Raw genomic sequence first — 17,595 nt, 5'->3', positions numbered from 1 at the left:
CGGATCTTAACAAAGACCTTGCACTGTTCACAAACGTTAACTCAAGATGGATCCTAGACCTAAATGCAACATGCAAACCGTAAAGCCCCCAGAAGATACCAGAGGAGGAATCTGGCAGTAGCTTCTGGGCACGACACAAAAGCAGTCTGTGAAAGAGAGTCCGATGTGTAGGCCTCATTATAACCTCAAACCTCCAGTCTGCGAAAGACACTCTAAGGGAGTGAAAAGACAAGCCACGGATGGGAGAAAATATTTGCAGAACACACATCTGATGAAGCCCCTATATCCTAAATATACAAAGAGCTCTTATAAGTCAACAATTAACAAAACCAATCCAATTAAAAAGTGGGCAAAAGATCTGCACAGACCCTCACTGAACAAGATGGCAAGCGAGCATATGAAAGCCGTGCGACGTCATGTGGCTCGTGGGAATTGCAAACCAAAACAGGGAGACACCACTCCTTGCGATGAGGATGGCTCAACCGCAAATGCTGACCAGAGCCGGTGCCGGGTAGGACACGGCACAGCGGGAGCTCCTGGTCGCTGCTGGGGGGGCACAGCCCTTTTGGCAGCTGGGTCAGAAACTCAACACGTAGGTTCCCTGCAGCCCAGAAGCGCATTCCCAGGCACCCGTCCTGGAGAAATGAGTCGTAAATCTGCACAAAATCCTGCCCCCGGATGATCACCGCCACTGCCTCCAGAACAGCCCAGACGTCTGCCCCCGGGGGGCAAATGGTGGTAAAGCGAGCGTGGTCCCTGCGCACAGGGAGCCGGGGGTCGATAAGGCAGCAGCCTGGCTGGATCTCCGCGTATGCTGATCCCCAGAGGTCACCCGCTGTGCCCATTCATGCGAACGGCACAAAATCACGGAAACACACCACAGATCCTAGTCACCGGGGATTAAGTGCCTGCGGCGAGGGCAGCGGGGCGCATCCCAAGGAGGGACACATCCTGTGTCGTCATCGTGTCGAGGCCAGCGTCCTGGTCGGTGTTGCCCAACGGTTTTGCGAGATGTGACTATTGTGGGGAACTGGGTACGGGGTACGCGGGTCCGTTTGTATCCTTTCCTACAGCTGTACGGGAATCTGTAATTATCTCAAAATAAAGGGTTACGTTTTCTAAAAACGTCAGTAAATGTGCACAGCAAACGGGGTCTGCGGGATGAGAGCGTCATGCACGGATCTGCGCTCCAGGAGGGGCGCCGTGGGCTGCCCCCCGTGCCCAGTGCGGGCGTGTGGACCGTTCACCCCGGAGACGGGCACACGCAGAAACCAGGGCTGCGCAGACCTCACGGCGTGAGGAGGAAGCGTTGGTGGTGAAGCGTGCCGTGTCCGGTGCCGACCCGCCACCTCCAGCAGCCGCCGCCCGTGGCGAGACAGCCGCCCCCCACCCCCGCCCCGCAGTGAACCGACCGCAGCCTTCCACTTGCACTTCCGTCTTGGGTTAAACGGAAACACCCGGCGGCAGGCGTGGGGGCCGCGTGTCGGCCGCAGGTGGACTCAGGTCCAAGCGCCGAGTCAAATGCACAAGCGTGTCGGGGACGATCCCCAGGCTCCGTGGAACGTACTAGGTATCCCGCCCCTCTCGTCCACGGTGTGTGCCCGCCCTGCGCACGGGGCACTTAGAACAAAGTCCCGTGTGGACGTAGAGGCGGGCACTTCTGCTCAGGAGCCCGGTCGACCACTTCACAGCACGCGCTGGCTCGGGGCCCCGGGACGCGGCCTCCACTACCCCCCCCAGGTCAGTGAAAGTGGGAGGGTCCTGCAGGGGCCCCGGGGTCGTGGCTGCGAGTGACCCCAGGGTGTTTGGCGACGAGTACATTCCCAGGCCACAGGCCCCTGGGGGACCTGCCTGCGGGTCCAGCTGGGTGTCTGCAATCCGAGGGGGGGTCCCCACGGAGCGGCTGCCCTGCTGGGGCCCTGGGGGCCCTGGGGGGGCGCTGAGCAGGGCTGGGCTCTTCCCCACCAGGCTTCCGTGTACTGCGTGGCCGCGGTGCTGTGGACGGCCGCCAAGTTCAGCGTCCCCCGAGACCACAAGCTGGCCCTGCCCCGCAGGCTCAAGACCCTCCTCTTGGACATGGCCAGACGCAGTGCCCAGGAGCGGCCGTGCCCAGCTGAGGCCATCAAGGTAACGTGCCACAGGCAGGACCCCAGCTCCCGGTCCAGGGCCCGGGCGGTGGCCGACGGGGTGCACAGGTGCCTGACTCCAGGACACGTGGGCATTGCGCGGGGAGGGCCGTGGGTTCGTTTGCGGACAGGTGGCCGACAGCATCTGACACCCGGTTGTCTCCGGGGAGTTCGGCCGGCCGGCGTGGGGACGGGGTGTTCTCCCCAACAGCCCAACCCCCCACGCCTCCTCCGGGTCCTCTGGGCCTCCCCTTCCCGCTGTGGTCTCTGCAGGCTGGGCAGGGGTCCGTGGGCCGGGTCCTGCCCCTCCCAGGAGAGCCCCCATCTGCCAGCAAGAGCTGCACCAGCCCAGGGGGTCCCGAGATTGTTCCCGAGATGAAGAGGCCGCAGGCGGCCACCTTCTGCAGGGGAGCCCTGTGTGGCCCCCTGTGCCCCCGGCCGCCCTGGCCACTCCCCTGGCAGATGAAGGCAGCAGACGTCAGCCTCGATGCTGAAGCACTTTGCTCAGTGGCTACAGCAGGTGGACAGACGGGTGGACAGACCCCAGGGAAGGACCTTCCCTCCACTGCAGATCGGCATGGAGCCCGCTGGGAGTCTTCTGAGAATGAGGGTCTGGGGGGGTGCTGTGCCCACCGCCCCACAGATGCTGGGAGCCAGGGCCCCGTCCTTCTTGGCGATGGTGCTCCTGAGGCTGGGGGGTAGGACACAGATGCTCAAGGGCAGGGGACAGGTCACCCCCGTTACCGTAGACGCTCCCACATGGCGGGCTGGTGCCCCTCCACGTGCGGGTTATGGGGGTCACAGGGGGTGACCTAGGATCCCGGGGGGCCACGGGGGGCCCTGGGGGCCGGTGCCCGGCTGCGGCGTCGCAGAGCGCCTGCACACGAGGCCTGTCCCCCGCAGGTATGCAGCACCTACCTCCTGCAGCGAGGCATGGACAGCAGAAAGATCCTGGCCCACCTGCGGGCGTTGACTTGTAAGGTGAGATGGGGCCTCGCAGGTGGCGAACCCCCTTTACTCTGCCTTGGGGGCCCGGGGGGCAGGAGGATCTTCATTATATGCTGTTTTTTGCAAATACAGAGCGAGTTTAGGGGGGAGGTGGTCACTTCTTAGCCTCAGAGGGGCCCCCCCCAGCCCGCGCCCCATCCTCTGCTGCTGGCCCGCGTGGGTGGGTGCCCTTCGGCCGCCACGGGGATGCGGACACATCCTGCCGGGCAACCTTTGGGGTGCTGGCGGGGTTCATAAATGCACCTGCCAGCCTCCTGGGCAAGCTGCCCCAGGCAGGGCCCTCGGACACTGGACTCGCACACACGCCCCCCTGCTCGGCTTGGGAGTCTGCGCCCCAGGTCACCCGGGGCCTCCACGGGGCCAGGAACCCAGAAAATCTTGCTGATTTGGGAAGCCGAGTGCCCCCGAGGGCACCCACGGGAAGGACGAGCCAGCCCGCCGTGTGAGCCGGTGCGGGCCGCAGCGTCCACCCTGCGCCTCGGGCCCTGCTGCCGCCCTGACCGGGCCGGCCCTGTCCCCTCCCAGGTTCCCCAGGAGGAAGAGACCATCGGCCTCCAGAACGCCGTCTCCCTGGTTGAGCTGCAGCCCAGCGCGGAGCCCACCCCAGGGCCCGGCTCAGGTGGGCCCCAGGTCCAGCCCCTCGCGCTCCGCTGCCCCCTCGGCCCTGGGGGTGCCCCAGGGCGTCCGGCGGCCTTGCCATCCACTCCAGCCCTCGCCCCACCGCCGCCAGCCCCCGCGTCGCCAGCCACCACAGCAGGCCGGTGACCTCTCTCCGCTCTCGCCCCACGGCCACGTGCACATCCCGCCGACCGCCGCGTCCCCCCGGCCCCCCTCGGCTGCCGCCCCACCCCCGCTCAGGCCTCTGGAAGTCCCCTCAGAGACGCGCGGGGCCCGTGGGGGGCAGAGGCGGGGGCTCCACCAGGGCGTCGGCACCGGCGCTCACCCGCAGCTCGTCCCCAGGCTCTGTTGGGGTCAGCGGCCCCACCAGCCTGGAGGCCACGCAGGGGCCCGTGCCCGCTGCACCCCCCTGCCGCGAAGGGGCCACGCTGCTGCCGGCCGCCCTCACCTCCGCAGCCTCACGCTTCAGGCCCATCGTGCTGGCATCCGACGCAGGTGGCGCCAGGTGAGCACCCCCACCCCGGAGCCTGCGGGGTCCCCGAGCCCCCCTCAGTGCCAATTGCTCTCTGTGCTCTCAGGGACGGGGCGGGCGACAGGAGGCAGGCCCCTGAGGCCCACGGAGCCGCCCCCAGCTGGACGACGCCTGAGCAGCCAGCACCGGGGCCTGGACCCCAGGGAGCAGCCCCAGAACCTCTCAGGGAGCCCGCGACGGACACGGCCCAGGGGAGCCCCTGCCCCGCACCCCCTGCCCTGGAGGGGGCCTCCCCGGCCAGGCCCGAGTCTGCCACGGCTGTCCCACCCCTGAAGCCACAGGCGCCTCCCACCGCAGAGCAGGGGCCGGACCGAGTCGCACCCGGAGCCCCAGGGTCCAATGCAGCCGGCCTCGACGCCCCCTGCCCGGCCCAGCCACCCAGGAGCAAGGCCACCGAGGGCCCAGGCCAGGAGCCTGCGGGTCCCCCGCCAGCCCCCCGGGACCCCTCCGCGGCCGAGGCCAGTCCAGACAGCCCCACACGCACCCGTGTCCCAGAGCAGGATGCGCAGGCCCCGGACGGTGGCCCCGAGCGGCCCCCGCCAGCAGACCGCAAGCCCGGCCCGCCCAGCCTGGACGCCTCGCCCCTCCCGAGGACAGCCTGCCCGTCGCTGCAGGAGGCCATGCGCCTCATCCAGGAGGAGTTTGCCTTCGACGGCTACCTGGACAACGGGCTGGAGGCTCTGATCATGGGTAGCGTGGGGGGCACGGGGTCCCCCAGAGAACCCCAGGGCCCGGGAGAGGCCACGAGGGGACCCAGTGCACTGGGGGAGGCTCGGCGCCAGCAGGGGCCCCGCTCGTCCATCTGCACCAGGAGCTCGGGGCAGAGCTGAGCCCCCGGGGGGGGGGGGGCAGGACAAGGGTCTCAGAGCCAGGACCCCCTTCCCCGCCCGCCCGTCAGCCGTGGGGAGCAGGGGACCCGAGGGGGGCTCGCCCACCGCGTAACTGGCCGCTACCGCCCCACAAACCCAGGGGAATACATTTACGCCTTGAAAGACCTCACGTACGCCACGTTCTGCGGGGCCATCTCCGAGAAGTTCTGCGACCTCTACTGGGGGGAGAAGCTGCTGCAGAGCCTCTTCAGGGTGGTGAACGGGAGGACGTCCCCCTCCCACAAGTGAGTCCTGCTCAGGCCCCAGGCCTTCCGCACCCTGGGGTCCCTGCCGGGCGGGACGGCCCCGGGTCCACCCCCTCCCAGCCCCGCCGTGTCCCCACACACCCTCCTGTCGCCTGACGTCCAGCTCGTCCCCCTCCCCTCCCGGCACTGGCCGCCCCGGCCCTGGGGCCCTCTGGCTGGGCCTGAACCCACCCGAACCCCCGGGGAGGACAGGGCAGGGGGCTCCCGGGGTGCGGGCAGCACACCTCCCCGCTCAGCTACCGGCTTGAAGAGGCCACGTGACAGGAGCCCCAGAGGAGGGTGACCCCAGGGAACTGCATCTGCCCCCTCACTGTCCAGGTCAGCGCGGGGGGACAGCTCCCGTCCTAACGGCAGAAGGTGGGGTGACAGTCGCAGGCCTCCCAGGGGGCTGTGGGGACCGAGGGAGGTGACCCGATGCCACAGCGACCACAGCAGGCAGGTGGGGCCCACGGTCACTTCACATGTGCTGTGAGAGCTGTGAGGGCGCCTGTGCACACACGTCGACGGAGCACTGGCAGGAGCACCCCACCCCGTCCCACGCTCCCCCCCGGACCCCCCTGCGCCCCGCAAAGCAGCAAACGCCACAGTTCCCACAGCGTGAGCAGGGCCCTCCGGGGACCTCCAGAAACGGGTGCCCGGGAAGCCCCGTGCCAACACTGGGCCCCTTAACTCTGGAAGGAGGGTGTCGGGACAGCCTGGGGCCTGCGCTCGGGTGCCCTCGGAGGCCCCTAGCCCGGCGCCAAGTGTCCCCCCAGAAGGCAGTGCAGGGAAGCGGTGCGGTGGGGGGGCCGGGGGGCGCCTGCATTGTCCTCCCTTCTGATGCCAGAGCTCCCGAGGAGGAGGCCGGGTCACAGGCTGAGGCCGGCGAGGCCGGCGGGCCACTTGGCTGCTCGCTGTCCAGCAAAAGGCCGTCGCTGTGTGGAGCGGGTAAGACAGGAGCTGTGCGCGGCGGATCCACGCTGCCCCCTGCCTGTGACTGGGTCACTACGGCAGAGGCTTCCCTGCCCCTGCGGAGGCCCCAGCGCAGGCTCGTTCCCTGGGGGCTCCGTGCCGGGAGGGTCCCCACGTCAGCAGGTGGGCGGCAAGCCAGAGCGCAGGGCAGGGCTGGGCGGACACCTCGGCGTCCTGGGATCACGGGCGGCAGCGTGGTGACCGGGACGTCTTGGCACTTTTCCTGCAAACTTGTGCCATTTCAAGGCTCTGGGGCTGGTCGTCCTGCAACGTTAGCACAGGACTCCGAGGTCACTGAAACCTTCGTAAGCTCACGGAATCCGGCCTGGGCGGTCGCGGCTTCGGGCACCAGGCCGCATGACCACGAGCACCCATGTGACGGCCACCGCAGCGGTGGCGAGGCAGGCGCCCTCCTCCCGCCCTCTCGCCCCGCACAGCCCCGGCAGGTGCAGAGCAGGGTGCCGGTGCCCAGTGAGCATCTCAGCCCCCCGGGCCCGCCTCCCCGTGCTCACCCTGCACAGGCCCTGGGGGCTCCTCTTGGGATGCCGGCCCCAGGGCAGCCTGCGTTGGGGAGGGGATCGGGGGCCTCCTGGGAAGCAGGACTGCACCCTGAACCCTCAGGACCCCGGGGGCCCCAGAGCAGCAGGCAGGGCCTCGCGTCTGCGGCTCAGCACGAGCAGCCTCTCCTGACGATCCGGGATGCGGTCGGCCCCGCGCACTCGTGTTCCCAGCGGGGTCCTCCCGTCCTGTGCAGGGAAGGACAAACTGACCGCGGGGCGCCTGAGCCGAGCCCCCTGCCCGCCCCCATCGCTGTCCGACGTGGACGCCGACGAGCTCTCACGGGGTAACTTCGAGGTGGGATTCCGGCCTCAGAAGTCGGTCAAAGCCGAGCGGGAGCGGCAGCAGGAGGCGGGAGAGCACGGGCAGCCGGGCGGGGGACCGGGCCCCGAGGCGGTGACCCGGCTGGCCAGGCCCAAGGACGCCGGGCTGGCCGAGCTCCAGAGCTGCAGCCCCGGCTGGTGCAGCGCCTTCTACGAGGCCGACTGCTTCGGCGCCGACGTCTACAGCTACGTGAGGGAGCTGGCGAGGCAGAAGGCTGGCGGGGCCGGCGACCCGGACGCCCAGGGCCCGGTGAGTGTCGCCCGCGGCCCGCGGCTGGCGGTGCGGGGAGGGGCGTGGCGGCCGCAGGTCCCCCAGTGGTGAGCCCCGGCTGGCCTGGCCGCCACAGCTGGGTGCGGCCGTGTCCCCCACGGGGGCAGGTGGGCCGAGCCCCTCCTCCAGGCCGCCTCCCCAAACGGGGGGCAGCACGAGGTGTGAGAACAGCAGAGGTGCCAGGCCCGTGGGGTCTGTCCAGGTGGCACAAGGGGTCCCTTGGCCCGGCTGTCTGAGGCGGGCAGCATCCCCCCTGCGCCCCGTGGGTCAGCAGGGCCAGGTGGGCCTCACCCTTGAGAGCGGCCAGGCCGCCCCTGGGGAGGACACCCAGACCCCTGGCCCCACGCCTGCGGAGCCAGCAGCTCGGACCCAGGCTGTAGCCCCTGCGCCCCCCAGCAGGGCCCACTCAGGCCTCGGGGCGCAGGCCTGGCCCCCGGGACAGCCACGGGCAGGGCCCCAGATGCTCGGGTTCCTGCCGCGCTCCGCCCACTCCCCCGGGTCCAGGGGCCTCCCCGGGTCACCTCCCGCCGCCGCCTGGCTGCCCACGCCTAAGGACATCCGCGGCACGACCCGGGCCTGGCACACGTGGGGATGGGGGCCACGCCGCCCCTTCCTCCTGGCCTCCTGCACCCCCATGCGCCGTGGCGGCCACGACACCCCGGGGCCTGGCGCGGAGGGCGACCCCGAAGCCCGGGGGCAGCCCCGAGTGGGCCCGTAGGGAAACTGAGGCTGCGAAGCGGACGGGGCTCGCACCGCGGGTGAGACGGGGCCGCAGCGCGTGGTGCGCCGGGGGCGGGATGGTCCTCCCCACGCTGGGCCGTCCGGGGGTCGCCGCGGGGCGCAGAGGGGGCGCCGGGGGGCGGGGCGGGGGCGGGCCGGGGCGGGAGGGCCTTGGAGACCAGCGCATCCCGCTCAGAGTCGCGGACACGCACGCCCACGCCCACGCCCAGGGCTGCGCGGGCGCCCACGGTGTTGTCGGGGGGTGGGGGGGGTGGGGAGCCGACCCGACCTTACAGAGAAGCCCAGGGACCTCCGGGACCGCCGCGGCCTGGGGACGCGGCCTTGAGTCCGGAAGGTGCGGGCGGGGGTCGTCGGCACCACGGGCCCAGCACCCGCCCTGCAGCGCCTGGAGGAGCCGAGGCAGCCCTGCACCCCCGGGTGTCCGGGCTCCGCAGGCCGCTCCGAGGAGGAGCGAGAACGTCCCGACCTGAGCGCTGCAGCCGCAGCCCTGGAAGAAATCACGCGTGGAAGCTCCGCGACACGGCACGCGGACTCGGCTTCTCGGATGTGGCGCCCGGAGCGCAGGCACCGGAGGTACCAGCGGAGAAGGTGCGCGGCCAGGAGGCAGCTGTGCATCAGCGGCGGGAGCTCGCGCAGGCCCCAGGCCGCGGAGGGTCGGCCCCAGGGCGCGGGGACCTCGGCCGTGCAGGGGCCACAGGGGCCGAACAGCCCCGCGCGCAAGGAGGCGCCCAGCATCCCCGGTCCCCGCGGGAAAGCCCAGGACCACCTGGACGGCGCGGGCGGTGAGAGGGACTGCCAGCCCCCTCCAGCCTCCTCCAGCCTCCTCCAGCCCCCTCCAGCCCCCTCCAGCCCCCTCCAGCCCCCTCCAGCCTCCTCCACCCTCCCAGAGCCCCCTCAGGGGGGAAATGCGCATGGCAGCATGCGGAGAAAGGAGGTGGCACCACCTCCCGGGAGCCTCCTCCAAGCCTACACCTGGATTTACCACGCAACTCAGCACATCCCCCGGTCCCCCCAGGACCAGGCAGGGCTGCACCACACAAGCCCAGGTGCCCAGAGGGGGCGGGGACCCACGTGTCCCGCACGGAGGGACAGACAGAGGAGCACAGCAGCTCCGGCCACACGGAGCAAATCTCAGCCACGAGAGGAGATGCAGATGCACCCCGAGGGCACAAGGCCGAGGGAGAGAAGCCGGACACGGAAGAACGCGCGCTGCATGATGCCACCTGCACGAGGTCCCCGCGAGGTCGCCTTCCCAGAAACGGGGGGCACCGGAGCACGGGGGCAGGAACAGAGCCTCAGCCTGGGGTGGGGGTGGGGGTGGGGGTGGGAGAGGCCTGGGGACCGGGCTGGGGTGGGGATCGGGGCTGCACCGCCGTGACCCAGGTGACCCAGCTGGGTGATGCCGCTGAACAGCGCAATGAAAAACGGTAAATTGTACGTTCTATAGATTGTCACAAAAAACTTTTGAAAATGAAATGTAAAAGCCAGCTGAGAACGAGGTGCCTGGGTGGCCCAGTCCGTCAGGTATCCAACCCTTAGTTTCAGGTCAGGTCATGACCTCAGGGACCCAGCTTTGGCCCCGCCCCACTGTGCCACGTGCTCGCTCTTCCTCTCAAATAAATCAATTTTTTAAAAGATTTTATTTATTTATTCATGAGAGATACAGAGAGAGAGAAAGAGAGAGGCAGAGACACAGGCAGAGGGAGAAGCAGGCTCCATGCAGGGAGCTCAATGTGGGACTCGATCCTGGGTCTCCAGGATCACACCCTGGGCCAAAGGCAGGTACCAAACCACTGAGCAACCCTGGGATCCCGTAAATAAATCAATCTTTAAATAAAATAGTTGAGAACAAAATGGGGCAGACGACCAGCGGCCCTGGGGACGTGAAGCACAGGTCATCACAGTTGAGTCGAAGTGAACGCAGAAGACGCCAGGCGGCATCCCCGGGAGGTCCCTCTGCCGTCCCTTGGTCCGAGCCTGGGTGTTCGCACCGGCCTGTCACCTTGACCTCAGCTGGACCAGGACACGGGCCCCACTGACCCAGGAACGGGGATGATGGTGGCACCGGGGGCCATGCCCCGAGTCACAAAGAACGTGGCCTCTCGGAGGCCCCAACAGCTTCATCCTCGCAGTTGTGGGGAAGGGGGACACCCAGAGTCCAGGTGTGGCCTCCAGCGCCTCAGGTCGTTCTCATCATCCTCTGACATCACAGGTCACGCCCACCGACCTCGGTCACACCGTGTGGGGACCGCAGAGGGTGGCTCTGGTGCGTGTGAGTGCCCATCAGCTGGTGGGCCCTGTCGCCCATCCCTGGCTCCCCCCGGCAGCCCCAGGCAGGGACACACACCCACCGGGGACCCCGGGCCCCGTCACCATGCTCCCACAGGTCTTGAAAGGGCCTCGCGGACCAGAGCAGGACAGGAGGTGCCGGCGGCCACGACCCCGAGGTGGACGAGCTTCCCTGGGCCTCGGGCTCCGAAACCAAGGCTCGGCCCCACGGGTGCTCTGGGGCGGCCCCCAAGGCACAGTCTGGGGGAGACAGGCCGTGCGAGAGGCGCTGCAGAGTGACCTCAGTGACCTTGTTTTCCTTTTCATTCCCGCTCACCTGGGAAGACGTCTCTCCTGGAACCGGAATGCAGACAGGTGAGCTTCCCGCGCCCCACGCGTCGTGGGGGGCCGGACGGGGCGGCCGTCGTTGCGCGTTCCTCTCAGAACCCGCTGCATCTGCCTCGGAAGGGATGGACTGGACACGCGTTCACACTCGCTGCCCACACAGGGCGAGTGTGGGGCAGGCCCGGGCGTGGCGTGGGCAGCACGGCTGAGGGCATCGACAGGAGCGTGAGCGGCCGGGCCCGGGGCCCCTGCGTGAGTGTGGGCTGGGTGCCCGCGGCCCCTGCGGCCCCGGGCTGTCAGGCTTTGTTGTCGGCGTTCGGTGCTGATTCCCGTTCAGCCTTTCCTCTCCTTGTCTACGCGTTCCCACTTTCCGGCTTCCTTCCAATGGGTTGTCCTGGTCCGGGCCGCCCTCAGGTCCTGCACCAGGAGCCGCGTGTGCTCCGGGCCTCGAATCCACACTCACTCCTATGACCCCAGAGAACCCTTGGCTGGCTTAGGCCCGGAAGCCTGCCTGCCCGTGCCCCCGAGTGTACCTAGGCCTGGCCAGTCCGTGTCGGGCCTGCGGCCACTGTGCAGCCCCCAACATCTAAGAATTTTAGTTCACTAGACTTAGTTTTAAAATCAGTCAAAAAGGTCCTTTCCGAAAAACCAGTCTGTAGTTCTGTGGGGTGAGAAGTGTGGCCCACAAACTTCATACCTAACTTCATAAACGGAAGTTTCCAAGATGCCGGGACTTGGAGCCCCACTCGGGCAGGAAGCGGGTGCGTGCCATCGGTCCAGGCCCGTACCTGGACAGGTGCGAGGGGCCGACGGGGCTGGAGGGGGCTGTGTGCAGGCTGTCCCCCAAGGGCGCTCTCCGCATGGCGGTCCTGAGCCGCGCAAAAGGAGGGCTCCCCACCCAGGGCTCCAGGCCATCCCCCGCTTTGGGCTTTAGGGGTCGTCAGCCGGGGTCCCCGTGTCTTCAGGAAGCCGGATCACAGAGAAGTGTGTGTGGACAGGACGGCAGAGACCCCGGGGGGTCAAGCCAAACCCTGGGGGTGGGGTGGGGCGGGGGGCAAGTCCCTGTGAGCACAGTGCTGCGGGGCCGCTGCGGGGACCGCTGTGTCAGGCCTCGTACCACCCGGCAGCCTGTCGGCGGTGACCTCACAGGCCGGATCCGTGCCATCCACCGGCCACGTGCGGCTGAGCTCTCGAGGTGCAGCCCACAGACCCAGGAACTGACATTTTTGTGTCCTTTCTGTACGAGAGACGCCACATGCGGCCAGTGGCTCCCCGCTGCAGGCGCGCAGGTCCTGCGCACCCGGTTCTGCCCACGTACCCCGGGGGTCAGTCCCGCGCCGACCCTGGCAGCTAGCCGCTGGGGCCTCCAGCCCACTCGGGACACCATGACCTCCTCGTCCCGCGGTTGGAAAAGGACCCAGAGGCCTGGGACCTGATTTCACGTGGCAGAGGGAGGAGGTGGTCGGTCTGTGCCGCGTCCCCCCACAGCAGGCACGGCCCCGCCCCGCAGCACCCCAGTAGCACCTGCTCCCCGCTGTTCAAACAGCCGCACGAGGAACCACCTTTCGGGTAAAACCACCAGATATTCAAACATTTAAATACAACACCACCTGCATTTTCAATCTCACAAGCCGCACAGAAGTAGGTGTTACCAACAAAGCGAAGTCCCTCGCGGCAGTTGGACAGGTGAGGGGGAGCTCATTCGGGGTGCCGCTGATCCCCGGGCCCGGAGGAAGGCCACAGTGTATCCGGCTTTAGGTGGAGGCTCCGGGCGGTGTGGCCGCGTCAGGGCCCCGGGGCCGGCCGGGAGGAGAGGTGCCAGGCCACCCTGACTGCTTCGCAGCCCCGGGCCCCGGGGTGGGGACATGGAGCCAGGCTGCACCTGTCCCGAGAGGGTTCTGGTCGTTGCTACCACTGGCTGCCTGAGCCGGCCCTGCCCGGGGCTTTCCTGTGACACAAGAACCCTGACCCGTGCCTGTGGGGAGGACAGGGCAGGGGGCACCACGCGGCCAGGCCCGCTTGGGGGTCCCCTGGGAGGTGCCTGTTCTCCAGGAGGAGCTGGGACCCCCGCTCCTGGGCACCCCACAAACCGTGACCCCCAGGAAACCCCCTGAGGACGTGACTCACTGGATGGCCGGGGGGCAGCAATGACCCCACGTCCAGGCTGCTGTCCCCACGCAGGGCGGACAAGGGGCCCGGGGTAACGAGGGTGAGTGGGAGGAGTCTGCGGCAGGGGCCCAGGGTGTGCGGGGGCCTACAGGGGCCTGGGGGGCAGGATGGCTGGAGGCGCTGGCCAGCAGACCCCACCACCACCACCACACCCCACCCCGCTGCCAGAAGCAGCGCTGGAGACCCCCTGAAGTGCAGCCCCCGGTGGGTGAGGCAGCATGGGGGGGCTGGGGGGGCCACTGCGGGGGCTGGGGGCCCAGCACTGCTGCTGGGGGTGGCGGGCAGGGTCCGGGTCGGGGGACCAGGTCCGGGTCCAGGTCAGGTGCTCACCACCCCAGCCGTCTTCCGAGCTCACTGTCCTCAGTGGCTCAGTGGGATCTACCGACGTGTTCTGTCTACACCCCAGTTCTGTGGACTCTTAGGATAAAACTGCCAGTTATGTTACCAGAAAAACAGGTTTATTTGGGAATCGCACAGAATGGCAAATTAAGGCAAAACCACAGGGGAGCCCTGGGGATGGAGAGGAGGCTCTTTTATAGAGAAAGTTGGGGCGCCCGCTGTAAACTAAAACCCAATTGGAGTAAACTGGGGGCTGCAAGAGAAACGGCTTCTCATTGGCTGGGCCCTGGCCGTCTCTCATTGGCTGGGCTGTTGCCAGGGCAGGAGGAAACCTTCCCGGTCCCTCCAGGGTAGAGCAGTGTGTCCACCTGCAGGGTTCCTTGCTCCGCCACCTGTTCCCAGAGAGGGGTGCCGAGGGCTCCTCCTGTTAGCGTCCACACCGTCACGGTTTCCCCTCTCATTTCCTCGTCCCTCCATCGGATTCCTGTCCCCCGTGGCGCACAGATACTGTTTCTGCAGCTGGGTGACTGTGTCCCTGGGAGGTCCCCACGTGACCGCAGAGGTGGGGGAGGCCACTTCTGGAGGCTGCGCTGGGACAGGTGCACTCGGAGACAGGCGGGCGGGTGGCGGGCACCTGCAACGCTCACCGGCTCTGTCCTGCCAGGAGCTGGAGCAGCAGCTCCTGATAGAGAAGAGGAATTACCGGAAGACTCTGAAGTTCTACCAGAAGCTCCTTCAGAAGGAGAAGCGCAGTAAAGGTAGCAGGGCGCTGGGCAGGGCACCCGCGGGGGAGTGGGGGGCACTTTGTGCCCACTCTGCCCGCCCACAGGTTCCGAGGTGAAGACCATGTTGTCCAAACTGAGAGGCCAGCTGGAAGAAATGAAGTGCAAAGTGCAGTTCCTGGGACTGGTCAAGAAGTATCTGCAGGCAAGTCCGCCGCACCCGGCCCACCCCCTCCCTCAGCACCTGGTGGCAGAGGCCAGCCAGACCGAGGCGCCCGCTTCCCCGCACACACAGGTCATGTATGCCGAGCGGTGGGGCCTGGAGCCCTGTGCGCTGCCAGTGATCGTGAACATCTCCGCGGCCCACTGCGACACGCTGGACTTCAGCCCTCTGGACGAGTCCTCGTCCCTCATCTTCTACAACGTCAGCAAACACCCCCGCGGTGGCAAGCAGAGGAAGGCCCGTGTCCTGCAGGCCGGCACGCCGCTGGGGCTCATGGCATACCTCTACTCCAGGTGCGGCTGCCCAGCCCCAAGTGGGGAGGCGGGCCTGGGGGTTCCCTGGACCCTTTCATGCCTTTTGAAAGCAAAAGGGAGACCGAAAAAAACAAACAGGCCCCCAGAAGGGAAACAAGGTGAGGAAAGTCTCTGCCTTCCCTCATCTGACGTGGGTTTATACGTTTTTCAATTTAAATTTTTTTTCATCAGAACTTTAAGCCTCCTGTGTCAGCTCAGCTGCAATTTGCCTCCCTTGCCAAGCTCTTGGGTGGACGTGCACCTGCAGCCTCAGGTGTGCCAGGGCAGGTGCTTCAGGGAGGAGCCAGGAGCATGGCCGTGCAGAAGTAACAGCCCAGGGGGCCCCTAGAATTAAGCAGACACAGGAGCCTCCGGGACATGCCTGGATCCTAGCCACTTTGCCACGTCAGAACACCCCGTAATTGTCTAGCCCCCCGGACTGCCAGGGAGGCTGGTCTCAGCATGCTCACTGAATTCTTTCTGCAGCCACTGTTTCTGGGCAGGAGCACTATACCCATTCATCAGACACCGTAACTGATAAATGTGCATGCTCACCGTGCGCAGCAGGGAGGCCAATCCCCTCACACTCAGGGTCACAGAACCCCAGGACACCCTCACACCCCTCTACCCTTGTGCCCACCAGTCCGTCGGCACGGCCACATGTCCTATGTGGATGGGCCTCTCAGGTCCACCTGGTATGCAGGTGCAGGACCACTTGGCAAGTCCCCTTGACCCAGTGGCCTGGCCCACACCAGGCACGGGGCCAGCAGCTCAGGGTTGGGTACAGATTACCTTCCCAGACAGGGGTGGGAGGCCTTACCCAGTCTTGGCTTTGGGAGACCCATAACACTCTTGGGAGCTCCCAAGACCTTTGAGCTGGAGGCTGTGGTGACGCTAGAACTGATGGTCAGGTGTCAGCAGGGTACACGGGGACACTATCAGAGAACAAGGGAAGTCCCCGAGAGCAGGGGCCTCCCAGGACAGAAGCCTCTTCCCGTGTACCCTGTTCTCCCAAGCTGGGCTCCACCTGGCTGCACTAGGAGCCTTCCACTGGCCCTGGGCCCTAGGCCGACCCTTGGACTCAGACCTTAGCCTCCATCTTCTTTGTGATGAGTATACCACACGCCGAGGGCTGGCTGTGCGATGACAGGAGATGCGTGTGTGCCTGTGTGAGTGGAGTGTGTGTATGTGTGGTGTGTGAGGGGGGTGTGTGTGTGGGTGGGATGTGTGCATATGTGCATGAGTGTGGTGTGTGAGCAGTGGGTGTGTATATGTGCATTAGGGAGTGTGCATGTGTAAGTGGGGTGTGTGCATGTGAGTGGGGTGTGTGCATAAGTACATGAGTGTGTGTATGGTGTGTGAATGGGGAGTGTATATATGTGCATGGGGGAGTGTGCATGTGTAAGTGGGGTGTGCATATTGCATGAGTATGTGTGTGGTGTATGAGGGGTGTATGTGTACCTGTGTGGGTTGTGTTCATGTGTGTATGTGTGTGAGTAGGGTGTGCGCATATGTGCATGTGGGGGTGTGAGTGGGATGTATGCATATGTGCATGGGTGTGTGTGTGTGCATGTTTGTGGGTGAGGAGTGTATGTGGTGTGTGAGTGGAATGTGCATATATGTGCATGAGGGGGTTATACATGTGTGTGTGGTGTGTGAGTGAGGTGTGTGTGTGGTGTGTGCATGGGGGAATGTGTGTGTTGAGAGGTTTTTCATGGTGTGCCTGTATCTGCCTGTGGGGGAATGGGAGGTATATATGTGCATGGGTGGGGGTGTGTGTGAGTGGGGTGTGCACGGGGGTGCGTGTGTTGAGGGGTCTCACATGGTGTGCGTGTGTCTGCATGTGTGTGTGGTGTGAGTGGTGTGTGTGCACAGGTGTGTATATGAGTGGGGTTTGTGTACACAGATGCCTGTGTGCACGGGTGCATGTGTGGGTGGGGTATGTATGCATGAGTGTGTGCACAGGTGCGTGTGTGCACATAGGTGCGTTAAGTGGGGGGTGTGCATGGGTATGTCACGGGTGGGTGTGTGAGTGCAGTGTGTGTGCATGGGTGCATATGTGAGTGGGGTAGTGCATGGGTGCATGGGTGCATGTGTGGGTGGTGTGTGCATGGGCTGTGTGCGCACTAGTGTGTGTTTGGGGGTGTACACGGTTGCATGTGTGCACGGGGGCATGTGTGTGCATGGGTGTGTATGCACAGGTGCGTTGTGAGGGGGTGTGTGTGCACAGGTGCGTGTTGCACGGGTGCGTGAGTGGGCTGTGCATGGGGGCGTGTACGAGTGCGCACGGCAGCCCAGCGCGGGGGCCTTGGCTGCTGGAGGACGCGGCTCCCCCGCAGGTGGTCCCGGCGCCCACGGCAGCCGCAGCCCACGGAGGCCGGCCCGGGCGCCCACCTGGCTCCAGGCGCCGTGTCCGCTCTCGGAGGCCCGGCGTGGTGGCCGGGGAGGCGGCCTCGCACGACCCTCACGCCTTTCCTGTTTCTGGGACCCAGTCACTGAGCGGCGCGGTGTCGCCCGACCTGGGGCTCCCTGGGGCGCCCCGAGGCTGGGGACGCTCGTCCCCTCACCGCCTGGTTTGCCCGAGGAACCGAGAATGTGGGGGCACAAATTGCCAGCCTCGCCCCCGATGCAGCGAGTTCGGGCTAGGGGCGGGGTCCCGGGCCGCGCGGGGGTTCCGAACGGGTTCCAGAAGCCCATGGGGAGGGCGCCTCAAAAATGGTGGTAAAGAGGGTCCTCCGCCCGGAAATGGTTGGGAGCCCCTCGCGTTCCCAGCACCCCACACGCCCCTTTACCTCTCCCGCCGTCCTCCTGGCGAGGGTGAGCATGCACGCGCGCCCACACACGCAGCCCAGCCGCCTGCACGCTCACGCACGTTCACACGGCTCCCTTCCACACGCCTACCCCAGCACCGCTAACGAAGGCCGCGGGGAGCCGGGCCTCCCCCACGTACCCGACGCACCGGCGGGCTCCGGC

General features: G+C 66.7%; 1 protein-coding gene across 1 annotated transcript in view; it reads left to right on the top strand.

Annotated features, from left to right (window-relative positions):
* The window catches only part of KNDC1 (kinase non-catalytic C-lobe domain containing 1), a 51,660-nt gene that overhangs the window by 25,909 nt on the left and 8,156 nt on the right, over nt 1–17,595 (top strand). The window contains exons 10-21 of the mRNA XM_072804784.1: nt 1,969–2,127; nt 3,030–3,107; nt 3,660–3,753; nt 4,095–4,257; nt 4,331–4,974; nt 5,254–5,398; nt 6,246–6,346; nt 7,125–7,501; nt 10,877–10,906; nt 14,049–14,142; nt 14,214–14,305; nt 14,396–14,622. Of these exons, the coding sequence (XP_072660885.1) occupies nt 1,969–2,127; nt 3,030–3,107; nt 3,660–3,753; nt 4,095–4,257; nt 4,331–4,974; nt 5,254–5,398; nt 6,246–6,346; nt 7,125–7,501; nt 10,877–10,906; nt 14,049–14,142; nt 14,214–14,305; nt 14,396–14,622 (2,204 nt within the window). The remainder of the gene's footprint in view (nt 1–1,968; nt 2,128–3,029; nt 3,108–3,659; nt 3,754–4,094; nt 4,258–4,330; nt 4,975–5,253; nt 5,399–6,245; nt 6,347–7,124; nt 7,502–10,876; nt 10,907–14,048; nt 14,143–14,213; nt 14,306–14,395; nt 14,623–17,595) is intronic.

This window comes from Canis lupus, chromosome 29, assembly GCF_048164855.1.
Source record: "Canis lupus baileyi chromosome 29, mCanLup2.hap1, whole genome shotgun sequence".
Classification (NCBI taxonomy): Eukaryota; Metazoa; Chordata; class Mammalia; order Carnivora; family Canidae; genus Canis; species Canis lupus.
Note: the sequence above shows the minus strand (reverse complement) of the source record. Positions and strands in the feature narration are given on the sequence as shown.